This window comes from Galleria mellonella, unplaced genomic scaffold (genome assembly GCF_026898425.1).
Source record: "Galleria mellonella isolate WM207_F2 unplaced genomic scaffold, CSIRO_AGI_GalMel_v1 utg33, whole genome shotgun sequence".
NCBI classification, from domain to species: Eukaryota; Metazoa; Arthropoda; class Insecta; order Lepidoptera; family Pyralidae; genus Galleria; species Galleria mellonella.
Genome location: NW_026442079.1, coordinates 7,518,564 through 7,536,462, shown reverse-complemented (window position 1 = coordinate 7,536,462; position 17,899 = coordinate 7,518,564). Strand labels below are relative to the sequence as shown.

At 31.3% G+C, this 17,899-nt stretch overlaps 1 protein-coding gene across 1 annotated transcript in view; it reads left to right on the top strand.

The window, feature by feature from the left end:
* LOC113520293 (protein scabrous) overlaps positions 1–17,899 on the top strand; it is a 52,036-nt gene that overhangs the window by 18,539 nt on the left and 15,598 nt on the right. Inside the window, exons 2-3 of the mRNA XM_026905582.3 lie at positions 1,887–2,052; positions 5,921–6,088. Of these exons, the coding sequence (XP_026761383.1) occupies positions 1,887–2,052; positions 5,921–6,088 (334 nt within the window). The remainder of the gene's footprint in view (positions 1–1,886; positions 2,053–5,920; positions 6,089–17,899) is intronic.

The following is a 17,899-nucleotide window of genomic DNA, read 5'->3' as shown; positions in this document are numbered from 1 at the left end:
TGAAACGGTAACCCAGTCAGCGCTATTGGATTACGTCGGCTGGGTACCAGTGAGTGATAATGGGGGAAAATGGAATCAGGTCAGTTGTCCCATCGTTGCGAATTCGTTAGAAATTAACTACGATGGTTTCCAGGGGAACTGCGTGAAAGTTGACCTTACCGGGTATAATATTAATAATGGTGTCACCAATCCCCATTACTGACAATTTCCTCCCCATCTTGATGTTACTTGAAGACAAATAACGCTCATTATGGTTTTGTTTCAAACTCTGATCGCAACTTTGCCCACTTTTGTAAGTCATGACTTGCGATATCAAACAAAAAGAGTTATAAACAGAGACACTAACAAAAAACTCATCACTGATACCGCCGCAAGACGCCGCCTATTTACTTATCTTCTATCGCATACGGTGTATTACAGATAATGTAATATTGAAGACTAAGGTAGTTACAGTTTCTAGACATTACGGTGCTTCTAACTATATTTTAGCGCCACCAACCTATCTATATCTTGTCTTATTTTATCTATGAACTTAATGTACTAAATTTGAGTCGAAATACAAAGAAAATGCTTTAAACAGACTTTACTTGTGAATCGATTACTTAATTATATTCGAGTTGTAAGTTTACATTGACATCTATGAATTACTAAGTGCCTCGTCATTTTTGCTTTCATAAATTAGAAAATGAATCATTGATTCATGATTAAAGTTACGTAATGCCTCTTCTTAATGATTATTATCCCCCTTAGTTGTCCTCCTTACCTGCAGATTCACTAAACGAATTTGTGTCAAATTTCATGCTATGCGGCTTCGTTCCGTTCTGTACTTCTTGCTATTTTATTACATCTGAGTACGCTTTTACATAGTAGATACGTATATAGAATAATTATACATAATAATCAAATGTTCGTATGCAGTAATTATATAATGGCATTACTAAATAAAACCGGAAGGGTCGCGAATGCAGGAGACACGGTGGTGATCGCGCGCCGTTGCATAACGATGCATCCTGCATCTATTATACTTTATGAGTTGGTTTTTACGCCTCAAAGGCTGTTCAACTACCCCTATATAAATAGATATTATCAGCATTATATGTACATGTAACGCTTAAAGCCGAATACAAATTCTTACCCTTCCAGGAATAAGTTCTAAACCTAATTCGGATAGAATTGAGGATGAAAAGGTCAGGTCACTTAGCTCATCGTGATGATTTCACTTAGAATTGAATGATGATTTCCAGTGGGAACCGCGAGGAGGTCGACCTGACGGGGCGTGTTGCTAGCAATAGGGCTACCAGTCCCTATTACTAACAATCCCTTTTCTCCTATATAGGCAATAGTTACAACTTTTTATCAGGTGGTCGTGGTGGGTCGTTAACTGTTCTAAGATGCATAAGAAACAATTAAAATATCCCTAGTAGCTTAAAAAAATTTACCTATCGACCATTAATATAATTTTTGTCAACACAATATCATTCAGTTAGTAAAAATGATTAGGTATACAACAAATCTTGATTTCATTGATTATACTAAATATGACAATAAATTTCTTTATAAATGATAATTCATATAGTGTGTTAATAGTTATAATATATAATCCAGCAATTGATGATTGGAAATAATTTTATATAATATTTAAATACCACCTCAGTAGTATGTTTCCAGAAATATTGTACTACTGTGGTCCAAAAACAGGTTACTTTTTTAATTTGCTATTACTGTCCTAATGTAACCTTATTCCTGTAATGGAAAAAGACCATTATTAGCCGCTGCCATAATAAATTCTCACGAGAAAAGTGAAAGAGGAGAGAAGAATTCTCACGTTGTAATTAAGTAACGGGAAATTTGTAAAGACAGGTGTTGAAAATAGACTTCTTTTGCAGGCAAAATTCGGCAATGCACTCTTCTGGTAACCGTGATCGAAACGAGCAAATGACACTGCAGTGGGCCCAAACGTCTATGAATGAGTTACGCGCCGAAATGCGAGAACTCAGCAAGAGCATCAACAATTCTGTGCTTTTACGACAGTTACACACCATACGCAACGAGGTGAGCAATACTATACTTTACCGTTTAGTAAATAAAATTACATCTTGTTAACCTTTAAATATCGAAGTTTCAAATTTGATACCGGGGTTATAAATCGCATTAAACGCTTACAATCAATTTTATTTTAATATTTGGCTGTTTACATGTTACCAAATATTTTTTTTTTAAATAAATATAGAAAAATATCGTTTTTAATTTTTTTTTTACTATTTTTCCCTATTAGTAACACAGTAAAGGGTACACTTATATATTTTTTAATTTGATTTAAAAAAATCAGGCTTTTAAAGGTTAATATCCAAATTCAATTCATTTGTGTAGGATTCACTTGTAAGCAAAGTTAACACTTCGGTTTAGCAAAAAATATGGATTTAATTGGTTGTGTTTCAACTTATTTTAGTTCGTCTTTATTGATACTGTTCTAAATGCAACAAATGTATAACATATTATCACCATCATCATCATCCATCAGCCGTCAACTGTCCACTACTGAACATAGGCCTCCCTCATAAGGAGGGGTTTGCCAGTAGTTGCCAAATTTGGCAGGCGGGTTGGCAACCACAGTTAGGCTTTGTGGATGTTTTAAGAGAGACGCTGTTGCCAATTCATTAAGTTCCCTTAGTCACTTTTTACCACAACTACGGGATAGCAAGTGGTGGTACATTCTATGCCGAGACCACATGACGAATATGTATACCTATTAAATACATAGATAAATATTCCAATGTATTCTGATCTAAATGCATGTGTATTGCTTTTTTGTCAGTTTCAATTCAATAAAACGAAATCGAGCAATCGGTTCCAGACGAATTTTTGCATGCAAAGTATTGAAACGAAAAAGGTTTGAGTGTTGAAGTTAGTTAAGTAGGTACTTCTTTTTATCTATACGTACATATATATCTGAATATAGACCAAAAAAATTGTGCGATAAATATAAATATTTATATTATTATTATGTTTGAATACTTCGATGTGAATACATAATATGTTTGTATTCTTTGATTCTCTTATTATTTCGTAAAATATTCTATAGAATAGAGAATTATATGTAACTTTATTCATTTATCTGTTATTTATCTTTGGGCATCTAAGCGATCAATTGTCTTAAATTTAGTTAATACGTTTGCAAATAGTTATAGGCAACTTTTAGAAAAACTGAACCTTGATGGGGTCATTAAGTTGTTCGTCTGTTTGTTAAGACCCTCTTTCTCAGGAACGCGTGTAGATATCAAACTGAAATTAATATGAAATACTCAAGTCCGCAATCCTTTGAAGCTGCGAAAAATCAAATTTCTCAAAGTTAACGCAATCAATAAATATATATGTTTCAATATTTACAAGGTAATTTAAACCTATAGGGTACTTTCCGTTAACCAAGAATTATAAAATTTTGCAATAAGCAATGTTACACAGTAGAATTAAAAGGAAAAATCCAAAAGCTGTAAATCAGTAATTAAATCATAAGAAAATTTTTTTTCATTATAATTTGTACAGAATCCTCAGCACGCGGATCCGATTCGCACTTGGCCGGTTTTTTTATTCTCCTTTTTACATTTATATTAATAGTAAAGACAATAATAATTTATATCTATATACTATTGAAATTAAAATAACGTCTAAATGAGATGGTTTACAAGAAAGTCCATTAGTCGTGAATATACTTACACGGTTCCATCGCTAAGTTTACACGACTGATTGTTAATCTTAAGTTCAATTCTGGGCTTCGTTCCTAAATAAACAAACTGTGTACCATTGATCTTTTCTATATATACCTACATCAGTCTAAAATTAAACGGACTAGAATCAGATTATAGGGGATCGTTACGCGGAATTAGCATAACTGCTGTACACTTATTAACTTAACTTCAGCCTCAACCTTTGATAAGTTGAGGTCATCATAAATTATGGAAATTCTATTTGAGCCTTACTTTATGTGATTGAATATGCGAAAATGCAAATGTCATGGTAAGGAATTTTGTGTGTGTACCTGTCCTTAGTAACCTACGTTGAAACTGTTGCCCAGTTGTTATAGGCTTAACTCATTCACATTAAACATGTACGAATTGAATTTAAACTCGCCGATGACGCTACCATGTCACATTAATGCACTACTTTGAATATAGCTCTCTAGTTTCTCCTTATTGAAGGAGGTTAATCCGAAGTTATACCTTACTCGTCTGGTATATATATATATATATATATATATATATATATATATATATATATATATATATATATATACCTATATATAATTAACGTTTCATTAGAACGTAATCATCACATTCATCATACCACCAATATAGCAGTTTATATGCATCTGATTGACCGATTTAGATTATCCAAATGTTAGTGTACATATTTTATTTTACATAATTTTTATATACCTGCCAAACAATTATTATATTTATATAAACTTTATTCTAAGATACTTCACATTACTCGTACTAGAAACTACAAGGAACATTTTATAATCGATTAAGAAAAATCTGTTTTCTAAATTATCCCTGCCGGAAATTGAATCTGGAACCTCATATATAAAAGAATGTACCTACCACTGCGTTGTGTAGATCGTAATATAATATAAATGATGTATAAAAAATATTGTACTAGAAGGTGACTTCTTACCTACTAGATAAAGAAAGGCAGCACTTTATTTCTATTTTAAACTATACATTATTGTATCGATAAACCCGAGGTATTGTTACTTTTTCCCTATCTGACTGAAACGTTACAATTTTTCAGATGGAAAATAATAGCGAGAGATCTTCATCATAAAAATTTTGTCGAGACCAATATAATATTTTGTGTCAAATTTAGGTTTAAAAATTTTAATCCAATTCAAGACTGTAGCTAGACCCAACTTTGAGGTAGAGCAAAAGAACTTTTTGCTAGGGCAGAAACCATAATTAAGTGACATCGAAAAAGCGAATTAGTCTAATTTTTTTGGGGCTTTTCATTTTAAGGTATAGTGGCATTAGACCTTTTAAGGTGGGTTATTGCCTTGCAGCCCCCCCCCCCCTAAGTTACGACTATGGTTCAATTTAACAAGAAATAATCTAACTTAGACGTATTATACTGTAACTGTATTTATATATACTATTAAGATTAGTCGAGATAGTAATGTAGATAGGTGGACACGAGGCAACATACAGTACATACAAATATATACATTTAAATAACAACCTCAGAGGGTTGTGAAACTAGCAAACTAGATTGTTCAAAACGTTTACTAACTTCAATACAGATACAACAAACTAAAGTTCTATAGGACTTATCAGATTTACACTGGATTTACTTCCAGAATACGTACCGAAATAAGGACCTTCTTGCACGCTTCGATCGCTTAGTTATAATTGTATTGCGTGCAGTTCGCTCTATTAATGTATTTATTTATTGAACTTCAGTACACCTAGACAGTGTAAAAGTCAGATTTAATACCGTATGGCGTTATCTACCATTCAACCGTTTACACGGTTTATACATAGCTTGCTGTTGTTGCTGTATAGCAATGACAGAAAACATAATTGACGATGGAACATAATGTGCATATATGTAAATAAAAAAAATATATATTAGATGTGTTTTTTTGGCACGTCGTTTTTCATAAATCAGACATAAAGGTAGCATTTTCTCTTACGGTAGCTAGCTGGTAAGTGTATACACAAAGTAAACTCTTACCAGCTACACAACAAAAAAATTAATACATATAGATACTACAAATATGTAATTAGAAATAATATTATATAAACCAAGTAAATATTATAGTTTCACAATAAAAATAATTCATAAAATAGTATTTAGGTGCTCGAATTATTAACGTTTTCTAACTTTCATCTCCATGATCTGATAGTAACAATATCGTTGTTTTCAGCTAAAACAAGCTTTAATGGAGACTTCTGACCTAGCCCAACTGGCGCGCACTCAAGAAACGAGGCTGGATAAACTAGATAGCGAAGTTAGCCGGCTGAAGTATGAAGGTCAGCAGATGAGGAATACAATGGCTGAAATCAGGTCTCACGTTGCGAAACTGACTAAAGAGGTAAGTCCACATAATTTAAGTAGTTTATTATAATTATATATCAGTCCTTAACTGTTTACTGCTAAACATAGGCCTCCCCCATAAGGGGATTTTGCCAGTGTTTGCCACCCTTGGCAGGCAGGTTTACAACTGCAGTTAGGTTTGGTGATGTTTTAAAAGGGACGCTGCTATCCATCCTTCGACCGTTTTGTTTATTTATCCGCCTTTTAAGACACCCAGGAAAGGGTAGTCTATTCTATGCCGGGACCACACGGCATTCTCAAAGTATATTAACTAAATATACTAAGTTTACTCATATTCAACTAATATACTTTGAAAATTTTGTCACAGAAAAATATAAAACATTGTTTTTAGTTCAATATAACATACGAATATATACTCATAAGCTTTATAAAATGTTTATGTACAATTTTGTCTTATACGTGCATGTGTTTAGACAGTGATCCGAATAGCGTCACTTAGGCTAGTTTATTAATATCTACTAATGCCTCTCGCGATTGTGATTATTAACTAATCCCTCGACCAGTGAAGGAACCAATATATCAAATGGCATGACTTTTTTATACAATACACAATACCGCCCATGGTACCCCTCATGCGTTTCTATTTCTGAGGACTATGGTGTTTTTTTTTAATCGATAATAATGAAATGGTAACCCCGCCTGCGCCAACGGTATACGCTGCCAGAGCACCAGTGAGGGATGATACTTGAGAATGAAAAGGCAAAATTAGTCCATCGTAACGAATACTCTTGGAATTAAGTATGAATTCCACGGTTTCGAGTGGGGACCACGGAGAGGTCGACCTGTTAGGGTATATTATAAGCAATGGGACTGGTAATCCGCATTACTAATAATCCCTTTCCTCCCGGACTATGGTGTTATATCTCCGTACCCTATAATTTTACTACCATATTCTATTTTACAAACCGAAAGACAGCCATGTGAGCACAGCTGCTGCATGGCAGAAATATAATTAGAACAGAGGTGACCCATACAATAAATTTTTGTATATTCTCCTAATATATGATATGTGTAGTATATGTGTTTACAGCATTTTTATCAGATTAAAGATTGTGATCCCATTTAAACGTATATACCATTGTATAATCGGTAAACGAGTACATTTAACCGTTTTGTGGTTTCCGTAGAACTCTTTTGTTATGCCAACATCATCTGTCTTTCACAGGCTTCTATCTCCTCAGAGTGAAATAAGATTGAGGCTTGAAATTCACAGATAAATAAATATCTACCAATGCCACGGGCTAAAGTCATTTGAAAAAGCTATTTAAATAGTCAATGATCGTTTTATATTTTAATATTCCACTTTTATTAAAATGTTTTTAATAAAAGAAAAATTGTCTTTGAAGCTTTTTATCATAATCGGAACAAAATATGTATTTCTATTAAAAAGATCAATCATTATTTCAAATTGTTTCACAATTGACGAAGGCATCGTATACACACAAAAATATTACTACATTCAGTATTATCATAATTTTTAAAGTTGGTTTATAATCAAATTATAAACACACTTAAACGCCCCTTTGTTTTGACGTCGAGTTTCCCATAAATTACAAATTATATTTTAAAAAGAAAGAGGTCAGGTATGTCACGTTCATATGACGTAATAATTGTAACCGTATTTATATATTTGAACATTCGCTAGTGTTTAATTTTTATCCGGTTATTAACAAGAATATACAAAAAAAACCGTACATATTTTAATCTGATTACATCCAACCTAAACATCTAAACAGAATGAACGACATCAAATAAAAGGTAGGGTCAAATAATAAAATGAAGAAGAAAATTGTAAACAAATAGTATAAATAGAGATAACGGTAGTACAAAAATGTACTTAGTGTATAAATATTATAATAAAAGAATAGGTAATAGACTTATATTATAAGAATAGGTGATAATAAATCCTAATAGTTTTTCTTGTTCTTGAAATAGTAGCAACCGGTATTTTGCTTAACGCACCAAGTAATGAAGCATGAAGACCCGGCCCTAATAACTATTTCAACCCCTCACTTATGTAAAAATGTTTTCCCAATTTATTTTTCTCTCTACCCTCCTCGTTTGCTTGCGTAAAAGATAACGTTACTGTAGACTGTAGGTACCTAAGTATTCTTAGTGGAAGTTATGTTGCTTCGGATATTTTGTTAGGTAAGAATATTTTAGGGAAGTCGACGGTGATATGTGTTTATAACCTTACAAAGTAGTGATATTGTGCTTTCGACATGATTTTATATAATCCCAGTCAGCTTACATTAGGTACTATTAAGTATTCTGTGCTTATATTAGATTTTTAGTATTTCCATTCAAAAATACAAAAGATGTCAATGCTTTGTGTTATCCTTTGTTGTTTTTAAAATGAAATCAATTCATTTAAAACTACACAAAGGGTTGAGTGAATTTGAATAAATCGTTTTTATTTGCGTTATTATAGATCCGTTATAAATAACAACAGTTATTTTTATGAACATTATTTTACATTTAGAATTATTTAAAAGTCGAACGAACAAAATGCAAAATTGATGTGTTGCCAACATTGTAGTATATTTTAAATGAACAGGAAGCTTTATTTAAAACAAAGTGAGAGACGATGAGACCATAAAAAGACACAGCTAGCCAAGCGAAACTTGCTGAATTACAATATGGAAATGAGATATGACGATTGTTAATTGGAATTTTTTTGACACGAGTTTGTTTTACAAGCTAAATGTAAAATTATAACAATTGGATTCTATAAGTCGACTCAAGTGGTTTAATAATGGATCACGACGCTAAAATTAGACGTTTACTAAGCATTAAAGTTTTGTAGATGAATTAGAAAACGATATTGAACCTAGGAATGTAAAATTTATGGTTTATGTTTTTAATTATAAAATTCAGTGTCATTTATTGTCCAAGCATTTCTTTTTTTGAAAAATATTTTAATGTTTATTAATATCGAAAAAGTTAACATAAAAACTAAACGGGCAGCAAACCATAGGGATAAGAAAAAAAATCATATAAATCGGATTATAATTAATCTATATATATCATTAATAATTGCATATGGCATAACATAGACAAAAAACAGACGAAATTTTTCTTGCCTAACCGCTCAGAACAAGAACCTCTCAAAGGTAAGAGTCGAATAAAAATCAAGTCGCTATAAACAGTAAAATAAAATAATTTTAAAGTTATATAATACAGAAAAAGAGCTACGAAAAAATTAATAACATTCAAATGCTGCCATAACGTCAAGTCGTATCGTTACATGTTTAAGTAGTAATATTGCAGTGGGTGAAATAAAGGCGGTATAAAGCGCCGTGAGGATGAAATGAATGAAACTGGCACCTACACCCACACTTGCAACAAACATCATTTATTTCTGTTTTTCTTCTCACATTACTGGAGGTTGGCAGTCAGTTTCGTGAATTTACATTTTTTCAATTCCCTTGAATATTTTGTGTGTAGGTTACGCGACATCTTATTTATAAGCCGATTTTGATAATATTTTGCCAATGATAATTTACTTGCGTATTGAACTCATATTAATTCTGTTGCGATTGAACACCTAGCTTTTATTTTTTTTTTTTTATAAGCAATGGAGCATTATGTGAGAAGGTGCATGTATATCTAATATTTTGCGAAGTTTGTCGTAAGTATAAATCGGAGATTTATTAAATTTAAATCTTTCCTTTGTGTCCAGTCAATATACGGGTAACTGTATTGTCTTTCTTAATGACTTTAAAGTTTTATATGCTTTTTGATATCTGATAGAAATTCCTTAGTGATGCTTCCGAGAATAAATATTTGAAAATAAAATATTTATGAACTTATACATAAATTAATATATAAGACAATTATGTTTATAATTGTCTTATATATTAACTTATGTATAAGTACTTCGTACGGGTATACTGTATAGATATGAAACTGACTAAAATGTAGATACATTTTTACATAGTGCCTAGACATTTAGTGGGTGTCAATTATAAATGTTGCTAAATCTATTAATAAATAGTAACTACGAATACGTTACTGTCGTGTATTGTATTATGCAGGCAGTAGATGCAAGTGGTTTAGCATAGTTCCTAATAGCAGTCCACATGGGAGATCTATGTTTAGCAATGAACAATTAACTTTTGAAATAATATGTTACTGTATCGTTACTATTATATAAATATTCTATAAATATGAAAGTGAGTCTGTATAATAATACCTAATGGTGTCTAATTGATTAGACCAATCGTTATAATATTTGACTTAGTAATTGTGAATAACATTGCGAATACAGCTAATATAATGTGATTTTTTTTTCTCGATAACTATGTATGTAACTAGTTACCGCATATGAAATATATTCAAAGTCCACCATAGTTTTGTGGAGCAGCCGTGAAGCGGCCGGGCTGACTTCCCAAGAGAACATTGTTTTCGTTATTCCCTTCCAAATTTATCGGAACCCTTATGATGATTCACGGTCCGAGAGGCCGCCGCCCGCCAGTGCCCGTCCCATCTCGACAGCCTTTATATTATGTAAGGATTTTTTTATGTACTCTATCAGAAAACTCTTTCGATAACACCTCAATGTTAGGAACGAACGCATTGCTCCTCATTTTATTATAGGTAAGATTGGCGTGTCAGAAATTGTGGAATTTTGATTAATTTCATCTCTTTAAATTTATAATTAAATTTAATTACGGAGGTTGCAAATGACTATATTTTGCTCTTCTAGTATTTCATTTGGACTCAATAAATAGATAACGCTGAAATGAGTCTAATGATGACAACAAAGTAAGAAAAGAAACAAGACCTTCTGCCTTTACAGTCGGTACAGGATGAATATAGAACAATCTCTATATAGATATCTGCTTTCATATTTTCTAGACAGCTCTGTTAGCTATATTTTCATACGTCTAATAAACCTATTTTAGCTATTAAATTATTTTGTCTTTTCCTTTTTAGGAAGTTTTTTAATATACCTACCGAGCGAAAAAAGGATTTATTTATTCTTAATTTATTTATGCAAATAATTTAACATTTTCAAATCAGTTTGTCAAATTTATACCCATTATTGCTAAAAAAATGTGTACAATTAGTCCTTAATTGACGTGTACATACGTACGCACTCGTACATAATACCATAAAGTTTATTTACCTATACTCTTACGTAAAATTAGAACTTGGAAGTTGAAGTAGGTTTGTATTATTTTAATTTATTTTCAATTTTGTATTATTTTATATTTATATTTAATCTATTATAGTTTAATGTTTTGCCACTACTTCATATGCGTGGATTCTGTAAGCAAACACGTGGATTCTGTAAGCAAACACTTCTATAGGGTATACCAAGATAAAAAATACACTAACCTTTTAATTACATTTTCTGCTTCTAATAGACCACAATTTTGAAAAACGCATTAAATTTGATGCGGCAGTTTTTGCGTGATGCTGGAACAAACATATAGATACAAAAAAAAAATACTAAATTATTGTTTTTCATCTATTGGTCTTATTAAGATTCCTAACAATATTTTTTCTTAAATATCTCCCATGTACAAACATCGCCCGGTTACAAAATTGTTATATTAGTAAGATTGATTTAAATTAGGTATATTTACAAATGATGTCCACCTTTGTGAAGAGAATATTAAAACTTTTTTTTTAATAATACATTGTCAATACATATAATAAAGTCGTAACTGGTCGCTGTCTGTACATAAAAGATATATAAGAAAAACTATTAGGGGGCTTTATGAACGCAATATAATCAAAAGGGTAATAAAAAAAAGGGTTTCTAGAATTTTTTTCTGTTTGTCTGTACGTTTGGGGACGCTAATTTTAGAAATGGTTTAATCGACTTTAATGCGGTTACACTAATGTGTTGTGATTTACTCCACTTAACATTTAGTATTTATTTTATTATTATTGGTTGATAAATAAAAAAGATATATCAATCTAAACAATCACATATAAAATGCTATATAATAACCGATCAGTAGAATTGTTTGAAACTATTTTTATCATATGTATTGATTTTCGAAAAGAAATTTGTCTAGTAGAATCGCTATTATTTAAATATTTTTTTAAAGGTCGTGCCAATTTGTAGCATTTATGAAATAAAATTTTAAATACGCCATGTTTACAAATTAAAACATATTTTAAAAATAGTCGTACTGTCATTAACAGGAGAATGGATAACCAGGCAAAACATTTTCAAGCTACCAACGTTCTATATCTACTAAACTGTATTTATTACATTATTAAATTATGTCTGTAATTAATATTGGCCTATTTAGTTTTGAATTATCCCTTTTGCAAGTTCTATGTTTTATTATTAGCTAATTTTACAATTTTTATAAACTCGTGGCTTTTTTCCTTTAGACTATGCACAAACCGCAGCTCGTATTTGTTATTGTATCGGAATTGGACAACAAAGACGTATCGCTATTGACGATTTCAATAGGACATCGCTTTTATTGACACGGCATACGTTAAAGTAAGCTTGATTAAATCATAATCGGCGCTCATTTTATTTTGCTCTCACTTGTATTGATATAAGACTCAAATTCAACTGAAACTCGATAATAACAGGTGAGCTACTAACTTCACGCTTCGTGGTCGTAACCGTCGCGTCGGCGTCCGTTGTGCTCGCAACTTTTTACTGGTCAATGCTTTTTTTATTTAGAATGTTGTTTAGTTGTTAGGTCCTAGCTAATACTAGATATATAGAGTAGAAGTAATAAGTAATCCATTACTACTATTCCTATGGAGGTCGTTCGCCTTTATTGTACATTAAAGCTTCTGACGTAGCTTATCGAACGATAGTTTAGTAGCGCAGTGAGTCAGTAAATGGCAATCATTTTTAAATAAACTAAACGTGATTTTGAATAAAATTGTGGTATTTCTTTAATTGGTCTCACCCGTTGAATAGTATCCCCGCTTGCGCTCTCAGTATACGCTGGCAGGGCACTCGTGAGAAATCATAGGTTCTCGCCTATCATTTCATTATTCATTCATCCTCATGAAAGCAGATCAGTTATCTCATCGTGGTAAATTCCACAAGAATTAACCACAATGATTTCAAGGGGAAACCGCGTGGAAGTCGACTTGATAGGGTATATTGCTGTTAATGCAGCTGTTAAACCCCATTACTAATTATCCCTTTCTTCCCTATTTTTTGTGGTTTAGGCTGATATTCGACTTGGGGTCACTGGATCACAGTTAAGCTTTGTTGAGTTAAACTATCATCGTTCATAGTTAGATTTGCGTATATGCACAAAATATTCTAAATCTTTTTACTGCCATTAAAAGTATTTCACAATTTTGATATTAAACTTAAAGTATAGAATAATTAATATTATAATTAACTTACTTAAGGAAATAAAGCAAGCTAAGTAAACTAAAAGCAAAGGTTGAGTAAGCTTGAAGCAATATTAATATGAAAAGCCGGAGTTGGTGAAATAATTCGTGCATCTTGGCAGTATGTTTATAAGAAAAAGGAAAGACGGTGAAGTTATTGCTATAAAATTGAAAGCAGGAGTATTGGAATGGAGTTCCACATTTCTTTGTTAAAAGTTGGAATGTCTCAATACGCGTTTGGGCTTTTCACTAAAGTATATCTACAATGTTATGGTATGATAAAAAATGCATGAATGCTGTCAAAGTGCATTATTTACGTAGTATGAGTGAGAGATCAATACAGCTGGATATTACATGAGGTGTGAAGGAAGATATAGTGGTATAAATATAGATATATCAAAAGCTTTCTAAGTAGGAGGTGTATGTATATTTATAATAAGTATTAATAATAATAATAATATAAAACATTAGATCTTATAAATTAAAAGTACCTTAAAAATATACTTAGATCAAGCGTGCAAATATTGAATACAAAAATTATAATAACTTAGTTTTAAAAAATTTTGTAGTATTTAAACATTACGAAATAATATAATAATAAAATAACATTAATTAAAATATCAAGAATAAATATTATTAATATACATACAATACAATATATTAGACAACATAATACAGAATACTTATCTAAACACAAAATATATTTACCAAAACAATAAGTTACTGAAGAAGTTAATTTTTTCGAATTTTAATGTATTGCTTATACAGTAAAATACATATTAAGCTACTTCGAAATAAATATGAGAAAAGAGCAGGAATTCTTTCTCTGCCTTTTTCTCATATTTATTTCGGTTTCAAAATCATCTTCATTATATCAGCCGTTATTTGCCCACTGCTGAACATAGGCCTCCTCCATAAGGGGGAGGGGTATTGCCAGTAATAGCCAAGCTTAGTACTATTATCTTAGTATTGTGATCAAAGTAACTTTTGTAATATAATATGTGGATTCTTTTCACTTTAAAATAAAATTGAATTAATTATAAATATGCCTGCGCGTTTCAATTATTTTATAATTTAATTTAACACACAATGTTTTATATAACATGTTCAAATTTAAATATTTGCACCAATAAAATTATCTAACACTTCGAATAATAACCATATCGAAAAGCAATATCCTATACTATAATAAAATTATAAAATTCGAAATTTTGTATTCACATTATCCTATTATTTGTGTAAATTTGCTAAAAAGGTAAGAAATAAATAAGAGAATACTAACTTTTAAAATTAATATTTATTCCTTTTGTTGCGCTACGAAAATAGTTGATTTCTACGAAATTTAATTCATTAATAATAAGATATTCTAAATATCTAGTTCTAGAAAGAAGAATTTTCGAATATCTTGAATATTAAATAGAATCTATAACATCAATAAACATTAATAAGTTCTTTGTTAAAAATTCTGATGAAATCGGGTACAGAATACAAAAGTGCGTAGCATAGTATAATACACAATTATAATACTCACCAACATGCTGGAATATCCAATTAATTCATAACATATTAATAAATTTGGTGGTTAAGTCAATTCTGAAAATAACAGTAGTAATAAATTAATTTATAAATATTTCATTAAGCTTTCATCTACCGAATTTGATGGTAAATTAAAATTATTTGTTTAATTAAAACAAGAATTTCTCATTTAATAAGATTAATTTAATATTAATCCAAATATTTGCAAAGGACCTTGAAAGGTTTAAAATTTATCATATGGGTAACATAGCCTGCATAGCTTCCCCGTAAGGGGAGTTTTCCCAGTAATTGCCTCATTGGCAGGCGGATTAGCAACCGCAGTTAGGAGATGTTTTAGGAGGCATGCTGCTGCTCATCCCTCGCTCTCTCTTAGTCGATTCTTACGATACCCACGGGAAGGAAGGGGTGACCTATTCTATGCCGGGATCACACAGCCATATATACATATATAATATTTATAAAGTACAAAAGGTGGTCTTGGTACTACATGTGTATATATGTTTTTTTAAGATATGATTGTATGTGTATATAAAACAAAGTCTTCGCCAATTATAAAAGAATTTTGTTCGAGTATAAAATTCAAAAGTTTTTTTCCCTATTGATTTCATATGGAATTCGTGAATATTGAGGTCGGTTTTTGTGGAACAAAATTTGAAATTATTTAGTATCTGCATTGCTAACATTTGAAGTTACATTTTGAGATGGGAAAATATTGATGGAATGAATGAATTTTACTTAGATGAATACCATCCTACTGAAATTGGACTTTTGTTGTGCCGACAGAGTTTTGTTGATCTAATTTAACTGGCAACATCGACGGTTGCTACTTCACTGTAACTTCGTAAAATTTGGTAACCGTAACCTGTCCCTGAACAAAGTCAACAAATTTGTAAAAATATAACGATTCTGTAGTAATTTGTTTATTTTAATAATAATGAAGTGTATTTGCATTGACTTATTATATAGTTTACATTTATTTAATTATTCTTTTCAGCACATTAAATTGTGTATATGGGGCGGAATTAATGCCTAATGGCATTCTCTACCGTCAATCGTTACACTAAATAGAGTAAATACATTGTATATATAATATAATATATGTATGTTGTTACGGCTACTTCTTTTCATCAGGTGAATCGTCAGTATAGCAGCCATCCAAGTTTAATAAAAAAAAATACAATAAAAACCAAACTGTTCTGTGACTTCTAAACAAATTGTTTATTGTATGAGACCGTTTAAAAAACAGTCTATCTTTTATATTAATATTACTTTACTACAGTACAGTATTTATAGATAATTTTCTATACCCAAGAATATACATATACTATAGAAAGGTGAAACTATGGGTATAGTTTCATTAAAATCGATTTAACTGTTTATCTGAAAAACCAAGTAAACAGAGTTACTTAAATATTTATGACGAATCATCATTGTCTCATTATATTTATGGTCGGCGCAGTAACTTTCCCTCGTCCACTAACCCCTATCAAACGTCATACTAGCCACCCTAGCTAGACAAGTAGCAAACGAATCTACGAATAGATAAGTTATCGTTGCCACATGCATGAAATATTAGAACGTGACAGCTATTTTTTTTTAATAGATGATAAGATAATGGAATGGTAACCCCGCCTGCACTATCGGTATGCGTTGACAGAGCAATAGTGAGAAATGTTAAATTGAAATGTAAGTGAAGCTGAAAGCAAGACAGTTAACACATCACGACGAATCTAACAAGAATTAATTACTATTGTTTTCAAGGGGAAGCGCGTGGAGGTCGACCTGATAGGGTAAATTTCTAACATTGGGGCTGTCAGTTCCATTATTAACAACCCCTTTCCCCCTAACATAACAATGTAACAGCAAAATCGGACACCTTATTCTTTATGTTGCATGCCGTAATGAAAACATATTTATAGATGTTACTTTTTATCCCACATTTCTAGGGTGGTGGGACTTACCCGTCTGTTACGAATAATAATATATAGAATTACATAATGAGTTAACTCATCGTCCAATAATAAAGTTAACATTCGTCAAAATATAACAAAGGAACTTATTTGTCATGTATTCTACAAATATGTATCATGGAAGCCATTGTTACATTACAATAAAAATGCAAATTACTTAGAATCACTAAGCAATACATCAATCAAATATCTTTGTTGCTAGATTCCAAAAAAATCCTTTTTCAGTGTCATATTCAAATCACTACAGTTAGCTAAGTAACAAACTTATATCAAATTCCTGGAATATAACAGAATAACTCCGAAAAAATTGTTGATGGAAGTATTCCATCCGTCCAAAGCCTTTGTGCGTCCGCTTGAATGGATATTCATACAATAGCCGCAAGTGTGGGTCCATACATACACGGTATGGCGTCGGGACGGGCGTGGTGGGGTATTGAATGGCTATCCATGCATTGCACACAAATTGCGATTCTATTGTGTTCAATGAAATTATATACCTAATGAGCTATAAGTAGATATGAAAAGATTAAATCATCGTAAACGTAAATCAATGTGTAAAATTTTTCATATCGATATCTAAGTAGTAAGTAACGCACTACAATTCAATTGGAAAATACTTGACTCCAGCCGGAGGCCCTAAGATCAAATTTCAACCACCACTGAATTTTAATTAATATTATTTGTAAGAATATTGTCACTTGCTTTGTGCTTCGAAGTCATCTACACCCGTATTGTACCACGGCCTCTTGAGATTACTTTGTTAACAAAGCCTCTCATCACCAGACAATTAGTCGTAAATTTAAATTGACGAAGTTTTAGTGTCAACCAGCACTGTACTCATGAACTTTGGGATATACAATGTTATAGTAAACTACTGTGTCGCTCTTATTATAATTATAATAGAAATGTTTAAAAGTGATATGTTATGAACGATTGTATTATATATA